This window comes from Osmerus eperlanus, chromosome 9 (assembly GCF_963692335.1).
Source record: "Osmerus eperlanus chromosome 9, fOsmEpe2.1, whole genome shotgun sequence".
In the NCBI taxonomy this organism is placed as follows: Eukaryota; Metazoa; Chordata; class Actinopteri; order Osmeriformes; family Osmeridae; genus Osmerus; species Osmerus eperlanus.
The window spans coordinates 6145593-6158324 of NC_085026.1; the positions used below are offsets into that span (position 1 = coordinate 6145593).

A 12732-nucleotide genomic window follows, 5' to 3' on the forward strand; every position below is an offset into this window, starting at 1 on the left:
TCGATATATTTGCGCGTCACAGGACCGTAAAACCAGACTGGCACGAATGATTGGACAGTATTCAGACCGAATGCAATGATTGGACGGGCTACTTGTCTGTCTGTCTCTCTTCCTTCCGGCAGTAGTCAGGCAGCGTGTTCATGTGTTTTGGAGGTGTGGCTCTTAAGGGAGGGGGTGGGATATTTTTGTTGAAATCCTTTCAAACTGAAGCTAAAACTTGCCTATCTTGCCTTGAACCCTTTTTAAGGTTGTAAACCAAATATTATAGAAGATAGAATGGAAGTACTGCCAAGAGTGGTAGTAGAAGGATCATGAAAAAAGTCTGTTCTGTCTGCTTCTTAAAATGATGTATTCCTTCACACTAGTGTTCCAGTAAACTTCACTTCTCAGAATATATGTAGAATACATTGACTAGTGTGCTGGATTTCCTGTCCAGGACTGAGCATCTGCCCCCTGGTGGTGGCAGAAGAGATTTCACTGCTCAACAAGAACTTGACAGTTGTAATTTTGGCAGCAAACAAAGGTATTGGACTGAAAGATATTCAAAGTTCAGTCATACAAGACGACATCTTCAAAATGTCAACACCGTCAGGATCTCCACAAACGATAAAGTGCTGAAGATTACTCAGATGGCAATAAAGCAACTCTACTCTACAAGATACCTTTTGAGAGGAATGGTGAGAGAGTGAAGGAGCTGAGGAACCAATTATGTACAGGTTAAGACCTCAATATACTCCAGTTTCGTACCTGTACATATGTACGTATGTGAAAGCTATGCACGTGGCATTGTTCACTCCACTGCATTCTTTATGCCAACATGGATGTTTCAAAGCTATGTCCACTAGGAGGCATGTCAGCGACAAAACCCTGTAGTTTGAACCCCTTGTTTTGTGTGTGTGTGTAAAAGTACAAAGCTGTGAAGACATTCATTTATCCATAGAGCAACATCTCAAACAGCCATCACATTACATGCCACACAGCTGTCCACTGACTTTCATTGAGCTTGTGTCCCTAGTTTTATTCTTTCATTTATCATTTATTTTTTCTTCATTTAGCATATATATTTTTTTATCCAAAGCAATGTACAGAGGGAGTTAAACCTGCAACCTTGATCTGCAGTTAAATGTTGTAACACTGAACAATACATATCCATCACTGAGCAGCACCTACTCCCAATCTTAAAAGACACAGGCATGTGACCCCAAAAGCTGCTTCACTAAAGCTCTTTACAAGGTGCTGGGACACCTATTGGACATACATTTTAGACAGGTGTCCCTCTATGAAACGTTTGCATGGTACACACCCTGTCTCATTATTCCATAGCTGTTTGACACATTTTTACAATGGGAAATATGTTTAAGTATCTATAGTTGCCTGAGTTTTCAGTCAGTTCTCTGTGTGTGTATGTATGGGTGCAGACTGTGAAGTAAAGTAGGCTATGTGTCAATTTTCATGACTGTCTACGTATAGGTGCGAGGTAGGCCCCTTCTATCAAACGCAATCACCGACCAGATGAACAGGAACTGCATGGCCTCATTGTCATACTTGGCCCAGGTCCCAGAAAAGTTCTGCAGAGGAAATGTTTCAGAAGATTGAAAAAAAAGCAAGGAGAATGTTTTTTCATTCCAAGTCGACATACCATGTGCTGCCCGATTGTTTTTAGGGAAGGGTGATGTATGTTCCCCAGCTTTCCATTCTGGAAAGCATGTCTGTTTGACAGAGGGATTGTAGGAGTTTCTGTTTGACATTTCTGCTTGGATCCCTCTGTGCTTCCTGTTGGTGAGAGCTTTGTGCCTGCAAACTAAACAACATGTCTGGTTCATAGATGACAATGGATCCTCCACAGAACCCATTTGACAACTGAGTTACATAAGAGCGGGAATATGGTCATGCCCATAGTGTGTGTGTGTGAGTATGGGTGTCTGGGTAAATGGAAAACAGATGTTTCAACAATGAGTCCTGCTTTTTTGCAGTTCCACATGAAATAAACCTCTGACCTCCAGAACTGTTGATGGTCATTGGCATCTTTGGTAAACAAACCCAAACACTGAGGGAGCATTTAGACAGACAGGGAAAGAGAGACACAGCACAAAGTATTTAACTGGTAAATGTTTGTTTATCATTGTGTAATTACCACTGGTAGTAAGTAGGTACTGTAACTCTAAGTGTTGTATTTACTCTGGAGATGTATGGTTAATTAAAGTATATTATTGGATATTTTTCAGTAGTAGTTAGTAGGTAACTACAAACTACAACTAAATTACTCCTCCACTTTTACCCTGTAGTTATCCAAGGTTCATAATGGTAACGGTCCAAGTGTTATTATGTACTTTCTAGAAATTAAGACAATACTTTCCAATAAATTACCCTTTTTTATATAGTTAATGATCATGACTACACCCATTTACTTAACTGGCTAGTAACTACCTCCGCAGGAACAGTTTTCCTCTACTATCATGGTACATCTTAAATACTGGGTACGTTCTAGCAGATGTTTTAACAATTTCCTCAGTTAGTACGCTGAAACTGGACATAAAAAAATGCTGTGATAGTTTCCATGGTATTACCAAGATCTTATCATATCCTTTGTATTAGAATATTCCACTGTTCATGTCATTATAATGAAACATATGTTACACAACTTTACTAAGTAAAGCATGACAATTTAGTAAGTAAGCTAAAACTGTACTGTAAAAGGAAAGTCTGTTTGTTGACATGGTATTACCAGGCTCTTACCATATCATTTGAAACTGTTTATTCCCTTTCTCATGCAATAAACAAATGTGTATCATGTTTATTCGGCAACGTTACGAAGTAAAACATAACAATTTCCTCAGTAAGCAAATTGAAACTGTACTGTAAAAGAAATCACTATTTAATCCCATGGTATTACTTGAGGCGGAGACGGCTGCAGTTGCTGGTGAAACAGTTTATTAAACAAGGTCCAGTAAACAAATCCAATGCGACCCAATGCGCAGGTTCAAAGTCAAGGTAGGCAAAAAGCGGTCAGGTGATCGGCAAACAGGATATCTTAGGAAAACCAGAATACCCCAAAAACGAAAAACAGTCAAGAGAGTCTAGAACCAGAATAGTGATAATCCTTAAAGGCTTGCTAAATCAGAGTATGTACATCTGAGCCAACATTGCAAAGTCTGTATGAATGAGCAGTATCTTCTACAAGGTGGTGTGTGTGTGATTGAAATTGGTAACAGGTGTGTCTGATCTGTATCCCGGAGATTGTGACCTTGTCTGTGTGTTGGTGTGGGACCTTTAGTCCTTGTAAGGAGTTGGCACGAAAGGAGTAGACCCGACCCACAAATCTTAAATTATACCAATTTAAATAGAAACTGGAAACAAAAACACACATCAGTAGTGTGGCCCCTCACTTTATGAACTTATTATTGATGGAGAGCAACTCTGAGTCAGTTTTTTTTTTTTTATCCCCTGAGAGGTTTGTTGGCCTCTAAGAACTCCTAGCAGGTATTTGCATAATTTCCCAGAGTGTCTTATTCAGTAAACACTGGCAGTGGACCTAAGTTTTAATTCTCTGCGGCAATCAAAATATCAGCAATGACAGCAGTCAATGCAGTTGTTTTCCAGTCCCCAGGTTTTGGCTGCTGAGGTGCATGCTCCTGGTAAGCCTAAACTCTTTTAGGCCAGCCAGATACCCGTGTACATCGTCCTCTGACCTCTGAACTACCAGACAGATCATGAAATGAAATATAGAAATAGTATTATATCCTAATCACACAAATATAGAAGTAATCCTGGTTACATATAAATTATACATATCCATTTCACCCCTCCATTCCCTATTTTGGGGGGAAAATAGGGAGCCGCACCCTCACTTCCATCTTCAACCAGCTGGGAGTTGCCCTCTCCCTCAGGCTTTCACACAGGTTCTTCACAGATGTATTGATTATGTGTATGTGTGAGTGTGTGTCGAGTGTCACTGTACATAAGGCGTGTGTACCCTCGATATCAAATGCCTGGGATCTGGAGAAGGACAATCTCGGCTTCAGTGAGGGTTGGTCCCACGTTGTCATGGCGATCATGGCTTCTCCTGACCAGAGGAAATGCAGCCTTTGTGATCCGTTCCAGCAGGAAACCTTGTTTCCTCTTCCACTCTGCAGCCCTTCATTCTTTCCTCCATTTCTCTGGCCACGAGGGCAGCTTCTTCTGCCCAAAGGAGGGTGGAGGGAGACCTTCACTCAGGCAGAAACAAAAGGGATGGGATGGAGGAAGAAGAACGAGAGAGAAATAACTTATTGCTTGGGCAACTAACCGATCTCATTGCATCGACATGAATGTCATAGTATGATGACAGATGTGTTGGATCCTCAAAGGAGATGAGACAGCACGTACTGAAATGCAAACACACAAACACTGTTTTCTCTAGCGGAAAACCCAACTTGTCTGGCTCTGTGGGGCACATCATCATCATTTATTATATGAAGGCGCATCCTAGAGAGCACTCAAAAAAAATGTGAATAGAAGCCAATAGGCCACTTGCTCGAGTTTTTGCCAGTCTAGAGGGCACTCTAGCAATGCTTTTTCAACCAAGGGTGCACCTTGGGGGGTGACCCTGCCCCTAGAGTCCAGCAGTATTTTGGCTAGTATAGTAACACTTCAAAGTTGATACTGTCCCATTACAAAAACATTCTATAACACAGCCATTGTCTACTGTCTGGCATGAATCTGGATTTATTTATACACAATGGTGTCACTGTACTGACAGGTTTTGGGGTAACCTAGACCATATTTGTCCAAGTGGTTTGGGTTTCAAGGGTAAAAGGTATTTATCATAATTTATAGTAATCCCCCCCCAAATTGTTCAAGGATAAAAATGAAATTGAACTGATTATTTAAGGCTGGTTTACTTCACTTATATTTTAAGACACAGTACACACAAGGCGTTTCAACCTAATTACTAATAGGCTGTATTAGACTTTAAAATCCCCCAAAATGTTTTACTTGTCTAATCACTGATCTCATATGACTGGAAACATGTCAGTTGTGTGGTTGAACACATGCTTCCACCTATGTAATTGTGTTGGCTCAAATTCAGCGTATCAACTGCAGAGGTAAGGATACAGTTTTGTATTTAATTCAAACGAAGCCATGGACAGACTGTTAAGCACTAAGTAAGGTGAGATTTTCACAGGCCTAAATAGAATGGTAATAGAATTGTAGAATTGTAATTCAAATGTGGCCTATTTTATTATTGTTGAGAGGCATACATTACAGTGCAAACAATTATTTGGCAAACGTACAATACAATTGTCAGATAGGTATTTCGTTTTGACCACTCGTTTTGGAACAGTGTCAGTAAAAAAAAAAGCATGTTCGGTCTTGCAGAGCAGTGCATTCCATTGTCAGTGGGATGTTTTATTTTGGGTGGCGCCAGAGGAAGGAAGGGGTTCTGGCAGAAAAAGAGAAAATGATAAGGAAAATGACAGATGTAACAAGATGTTGCTAAATACAGTGACAAATTTAGCAGGTTACAGTGTGATCAGTCAGAACATACTGTATAGAAACACTTCAAACACTTCAAACATACACACACACACACAACTATGCTTGAAAAGAGAAATAAGCACAGGAAGAATAATGAAATCAAAAAAGAAGGATGGTAGGTCACTCAACAGTCTCTATCACTTTCATCCATGTGGTACTGTAAGCAGTTACCAGTGTCGTGTGCCAAAACAGCTCCCTCAATGACCTTCTCAGAAAGGCTAGCAAACGGTACATAATATATATATATATATATATATATATATATTAGGAATACATTCTGAAGATGCTATATAGTTAAGAGTGGAAGAGACACTGGCTGTAGAGACGCAATAGGTATAAAAGCAGGTTTGAGTGGGTCCCTGGAGTGGGGAATCTGAATCTTTCTGATGACCAACAACAGAACTATATCAACAACTGAAATTGGAGCCGGTTGTTTGATTGACATCTTCACTCCCGCTGCCTCTTGTCATCTGGCTTTCATTAAAGAAGGAATTATGGTCAGAGGCTCTGTGCAGTACTGCAGCATAATGACATCACCTCATCTCTCTGCATCGCTCCCCCAAAAAACTCGGAGACGAGAGCCAAACAATCTCTCTCACCCGGATCAACAGATAAAGACGTGCTGAGGTGTGGTTAGAGAACATGATGTATGCAAACAGATATACACACACTCCCACGTGCACACACAGGCACAGACGCGCACACATCACACAGGCAATCAAAGAGTGGAAGTAGCATATGATGAGGGGTGAACATTTGGGAAGGGAACGCGTGAGAGGGTGTCCTTCTGTAAACTTGATCTGGGGGAGTGAGTATGAGAGTAGAGAGGAGGGGGTAGGGGTGCATGCCTTCAATGTCTCAGTTATCGTCGAAACTAACCAGGAAACAAAGGCCACAATGGAAGTGAACACTGCAGCGGGTAAGTGACGGAGTACAATCAAAATCTCCAACCGACCTGCTGGATTGATCATCAGTAAGTATAGCATGACTACCAGTATGTGTCTCTCATATTTACCATGAAGAAAGACTATACTGGTACAAGTGGTAAAAAACATATTTGGAGCCGTTTTAGAGCACACAATGAAATATCTCGAGGGCCTCAAGAGTGTGGTTTCTAATGGTTGGTGAGTCAGGCTATGGAGGGAATTTTCTCCTTAATGCAGACCAATCAAATGTTTACTGAGGGGAGAACATATGTCAATAATACCAGATGTTTGTTGACCAACAGCTGCAGTTGGAGAAGGAAATGGTCATCAGTAGATAGTATTTTTGCATTACAAAAGATGTTTTGTAGGGCTTCACATTATTTTCATATGTAAGCAGTCAGTTGATACAAATAAAGGAGAAATACATATTCATAATTATGATATTAAGCACCTTAAACGTTAAGTAACAAGCAAGTAACTCAATTTGTACATAAAATGTTCTTTAGAGCGATAAAAAATTATTCTCTCAAATGTGGTTTACCATGAAAAGGCACATAATGAGTGTATATATGTTGCATACTGTTATATAAACAAAACAAACAAAAAAACAATACTTTTAAGGTTTGAATTTAGTAACATTTTGAAGAGAAAAAAGTGGGTGGGGTAGCACCAGTTTTTCGACATCTCTAACCTGAGAAAGCTTTTGTAAGACAACATGGCTGCCGATGGTTTGTTTACTTCCTAGGTCCTGCTCCTCCTTAGGGCATTTTCCCACTTTTTATCGCCCCATGTTTAAAGGGAGCAGTTTTGGGTTGCAGAAACACCTGAAAGGCCTCTAGAAACAGACAGACAGTGCTGGAGAGGCCTGGCCAGGAAGGAAGTATTGTCCATCATTCCATCCATCCCATGCATCCATCCATCTTTTTTCCATTCATCCTCTCTGTGGCAGACAGGTAACTAACTACTGGTCTCATCAGTTGCCAGTGACTTTAAAACTGAGCCTCGGGCAGTTGTACATGGGAGAGGGCAATCAAAATGAACAACCAAAATAACAAAAAGAAGAATAAAAAACGAAAAGAAAAAAAAAAACGAAAAAAAACAAACAAAAAACGAGGCAATTGGATGTAAGTGGCTACAGCGCGGGCCACCTTTTGAGTCTATACTTCTCTCTTTCTTTCATTCCCCCTCTCTCTCTTTCTCTCTCTCACACTAGGGTGTGGGTCGGGTCCTGAGGATTATACGTGGCGTGTACTGTCTTCCTGGTGCCCATTGCTCAGCTCGCTGCTCCCCATGTCCTGGTCCTGGTGGAGACACGCTGGACAACACAAGCCTTTTAGCTTCACAGGCCGCTGGCATGCCGCGACCGGGCACGATTCTATGAAGCAAGTGACCTGAGCATCCTGTGGGGGCAGAGAGAAAGAGAGAGAGGTCAGGGATCTAATTTGTGTCATATCAGAGGAGAGAGACAATGAGGACGTCGCTTTGGATGAAAGCTTCTGCTAAATGAATCCTGTTCAATCAAATAAACGTGCGAATGTGTGGTGTTTGAGCGTGCGACACATACTTTGCACTCGCATGTGGAGCAGGGGTCCTCCTTCCACCTCTCGCTGTCCGATCGTTCCCGGCCTTCCTTGTCAGTGCAGTCTGTCTTACTCAGACGGGCTTCAAGTCTTTTAATCTGAAGGAGAGGACAGTGTGTGTGTGTGTGTGGGTTAGTCCAAAACACTACTCATATCCACAACTGTCTCTCTTCCCTGAAATTCTCAATACACCCTGGTTTGTCAACTTTGCAAATGTGCTTTCTCTGTTCTTAGTGTGTGTGTGTGCACAAATGCAAATGTTTGTATGCGTATAAGTGTGAGGGGGGGAATTAAAACCCATTGACTAAACAAAAACAGAAAGAAGAACGTTTTGTTCAATACTACCCACACATACATACCTGCTTGCGTAAACTAGTGATAGTCTTCTGCATGTCTGAGACAAAGTCCTGGAAGTCATTTAGTGAGGGCTCAGTGCTGGATTTCGAGGGTGCAGTGATATTCACGAGATTCACAGAGATGTTTTCCACGGGGCTGCGTTGGAAGAAAAGAAACCAACCCAAACCCATCTTATTGTTGCAGAAAACCTACAGATGACATTGAAGAGGTACAACATGATTTGGAATGTGTTACTGCGGAACACATCGACCTGTCTCTGTCTAACCTGCTCTCCCCAGGTAGGCTGTTGGACGGCCTCTCCTCTGCCATGCTCTGGTCCACCGACCTGCGTCCTCTGAAGTGGTAGGACAGGGCGTTGAACTGACCTTTAGTCCGACAGTCTGGGAAAAAAAGATGGAAGCATTTCTGATTTATTTTTATTTTTCCGAAACTGATTTTTCCTGTGGTAGAGTAGAGTAGAATCAAGTAGAGTAGAGCAGAGTAGTTCTTTACTTTATAGAAAAGTGAATGATCAAGTGCATATGTGAAGCATTTGTTTTGGTGTTTTATAATGATGGTCAACAAGTCTAGGGGTTTAAAGCGTTTGTTTTTTACGTGTATAATCTGTCTGATACTGAACATTGGTAACTTTGATAAGGTGCTCATCGTCTCCAGACAGTCTATCAGTCACACTGTGGGCCCGATCTTGCATCCAGCGCAATTGACTTTGTACACTGGCACATGTGTCATTCCTATTTTTCACCCGACGCACAGCAGACTTTTCCCTCCACAGACGCACGTTGGTAAATTAGGGAATGAACTTGCACTCCCGGGGGCGGTTCAGCGAAAAGAGGAGGCGTGTTCTGGTGCAAAAGTTCCCTAGTGACATTTTGCAGTTTCAGAAAACAATCCCGCCACAGACCAGGAAAAACGTAGTCTAAAGTCAGGGGCGCGTTATTAAGCCTGTTTAACCAAAGCTAATTTGGGTGGGTTTCTTCTCCCATCCCCACACAATGTCACTTCTCTATCTTTTACGACCCTGACGAGAACGTCGGTCTCCTCGGCTGTGAACCGCTACTGGCGTGCGCCTGGCAAACCCACCATTATAATAGCAATCCGCCATGGAACAAACACGGCTGATTTTAAAGGGAATGTGAGATGACGCTCTGATTGGTTTATTGCACGTTACGCCCAAACCACACCTATGAGTAATGTAGCTACTTCAGACCAACCCATTTTAGGTTTGCGTAGGGCGCAAGAGTCATTTATCGTGCCGGTGTAATAGCAACATCGCCGGAGTCCCGCCCACAAAGTTTGGCGTTTGATACTTGCGTTTCAGATCGTTAAAATAGGGCCCTGTGTGTGTGTGTGTGTGTGCCTGAAGCAGCTCTTTCGTCCCCATTTCAAAACTCATCAGAGACCAGCTATGACGGACGACACAGGTCTGGTAACACACACGCACGCACGCACACACACACACACACACACACACACACACACACACACACACACACACACACACACACACACACACACACAGAGGAGAGAGACCTACGGCTCCTTGTGTTTAACCCTGTGTCCTTATCTGTCTGAGCAATAGCAGGATACTCCCTTGTTATAATCATTATTAACTTTTCTCTAAAAAAGACTGCAGATCAGGGTTGGAGGGAGGTAGGAAAGACCGATAAGAAAATGACAGACCATAAACCTGAAACACAGAACAAACAATATAGATGGCTGCTTCTTATTGCATCACATTTTTTGTCTGGCTCTTAAGTTCATAAGGTCAGAATAAACTACGGTAAATTCAATTAAAGTTTTTTCTAGGTCAACTAATGGTTTGTTTGAGGTACTTAAAATCAATAGTTAATTTTAAACAATGGCCAGAAATCCCCAAACATTTCAGCAACAGAATGTATGTGTGTTCCTATGACAGTTTATCGACCGGGTACTCGAATTCAGTCAATCCTTCTTGATCTGCCCCATTACAATTATAAAATGATGTGTTTGTGTGTGTTTGGGGAGTCAGGTGGCTGAGCGGTGATGGAATCGGGCTACTAATCCGAAGGTTGCCAGTTCGATTCCCGGTCATGCCAACTGACTTTGTGTCCTTGGGCAAGGCACTTCACCCTACTTGCCTCGGGCGGAATGTCCCTGTACTTACTGTAAGTCGCTCTGGATAAGAGCGTCTGCTAAATGACTAAATGTAAATGTGTCAGCCTGAATGTGTGTACATGTGAACCTGGTGTGTGCAACCCTAGAGTGTGTCTCTCAGTAGGTACTAAATAGTCTGGCTATATGTAGTTACCCCTCTGCTACGTGAATCTACCCAGCAGCTATAGACCATGACACCAGAATGTAATTTCAACTCAATGGTGATGAATTACTTGAGGCTATGTGTCTCCTACAAGTAACTACATGTTACAGTATGCCAACTGGGTGAGACAAACACCCATTGGAATGTCTTATACTGGTAGGGGAGCCCTCTCCAGTCAGGCACTAGCAGTTTGTCAATGGAACCTTCTGGTGGAATGCAAAACATCTTGGTTTCAACTCCAGAAGGGGATATTGAGCCTCGGTATAATGGAACTGCACTTTATCTGTAAATGCAAGCCTTGTTATGTCACAGGAGTGGCGGGTGTGTTGCCCCTCTCAATAGACCTATTCACCATGACGTCACAACAATAATAGATGTTCTTCCGGGTGGCAAAAGCCGATGGCACCACTAGTAAATTGCTTGGAAGGGAGACCCACAGTCGACCGTAGGCTGACACAAACAAAATAAGTTTTATAGCTACCCTCTTACACTACTAAAGTAATTTGTGTATTAATTTGACCTTGTCAATTTGATCACTCTGGCTTTATTTGTTCTCATGAGAAAACAATAATGTGGCAGTAGGATTCTGTAATAGGATTCTGTAAGATTTTCTTCTTTCTTAACATTTTACAATGTCTTTAACTAATGTTTACAGTAGCCGGCTGGATCTCTTCTCTGGTCAGTGGAAGCCGTTCGTGTTCTGCCACCCGGAAGTATCTTGGTGCCTATTGTTTACAAACATTCTGAAATGCCCTATATGCTGAATATACATTTCAACTTGCTTCATTTGCAAGGTCAGCCAAGATTGAGCTTGATGGAATTTTTTAATTGTAGTTGTCAGAAACACAATATTGAAGTTTATAGTCTCCTAGTAATTTGAACAACCGTATCTCACAAGAGAAGGATGTCTTGAGGTAAGTGTTGTGGTATTCCAGTTGAAAGCAACCATGTTCAGTGCCAAATCAAAAAAAACTTTTTGAAAGCCTGTCAACAATTCTCCCTAAAGAAGAAAGTATTATACACACAGTGCCCAGTCATTCAGCACACACAGACACAGACACACACACACACACACACACGTCAGCACTGGAGGAGATAACGCTGCTAGCACTAGCCCTATATAATCTACTGCTAACACTGACACAGTGACTAACCTTGGTCTAGCCCGAGGTGCTATCATTGCTAACCCAAATAACCTAAGAACTGGCTCCGTAGCTACTGATGAGGCAAACGTTGGAAATGCAAACACGACACCACAGATGGCCACTATCTTGATCGGAGATGCCATGACAGCACATGTCAAACTGGCAAAGGCAGAAAATATTTGGCCCAGTACCATCTGTCGAGGAACTGTCGTCAGAGGTACAAACAATCCTCAAAAATAAACCAAACAACCCCAAGATTATCATCCACACTGGCTCGTTTGATATCCTGCACAAAAAAAACTGGCACTGAGATACTTAAAAAACATGTCACCCAGCTACTGGACACACTCAACAGATATCAAGATGTATTCATCAGTGGACCGATTGCATGTCTTTGCAGAGGAAAAGAAGCCTTCAGTCGATTCAGAGATTTATCGATAATTTCAATGTCTTCTGGAACTGTGCAGACCGTTTTCAAGCTGACGGACTCCACCCAAACTGTAGAGGGTCTCGACTACTAACAGCAAACATCAGTCACGTGCTCTTGACCACCAATCAAGTTTAACTCCCTATCCCTGCTGTGTCTAAGCTGACTGACACATCCAAAACAATCTCCCATGGAACAGAACATTCAAACAGCCTCCTGCAAGGACATGGGCCCTGCACAGATATTCACCCCCCTAACGAATTCCCCTGTGAAGGAACAGCTCAGTGACTTTCCCAAAGAAATGAAAAGCTCAGACAGCCACCATGCTATTTCATTGAACATACCGGTCATCATAAAGCAAATGGCATGGTAAAATGCATGGTTACAAACCTGAAACTCGTGTTAGAAGTCTCAAAACTATCCATATTCTTCCTACAAATCTATCTCTATGCTCAAAAAAACAAAACAAAGGCCTGAGCTTGGG

General features: G+C 42.0%; 1 protein-coding gene across 1 annotated transcript in view; it reads right to left on the reverse strand.

The window, feature by feature from the left end:
- Positions 1-5352: 5352 nt before the first annotated feature.
- LOC134026331 (peroxidasin) overlaps positions 5353-12732 on the reverse strand; it is a 41964-nt gene continuing 34584 nt past the window's right edge. Inside the window, exons 20-23 of the mRNA XM_062468998.1 lie at positions 8646-8760; positions 8383-8515; positions 8008-8121; positions 5353-7843 (exon numbers count right to left, since the gene is read on the reverse strand). Coding sequence (XP_062324982.1) covers positions 7679-7843; positions 8008-8121; positions 8383-8515; positions 8646-8760 — 527 coding nt within the window. The 3' untranslated portion in view covers positions 5353-7678. The remainder of the gene's footprint in view (positions 7844-8007; positions 8122-8382; positions 8516-8645; positions 8761-12732) is intronic.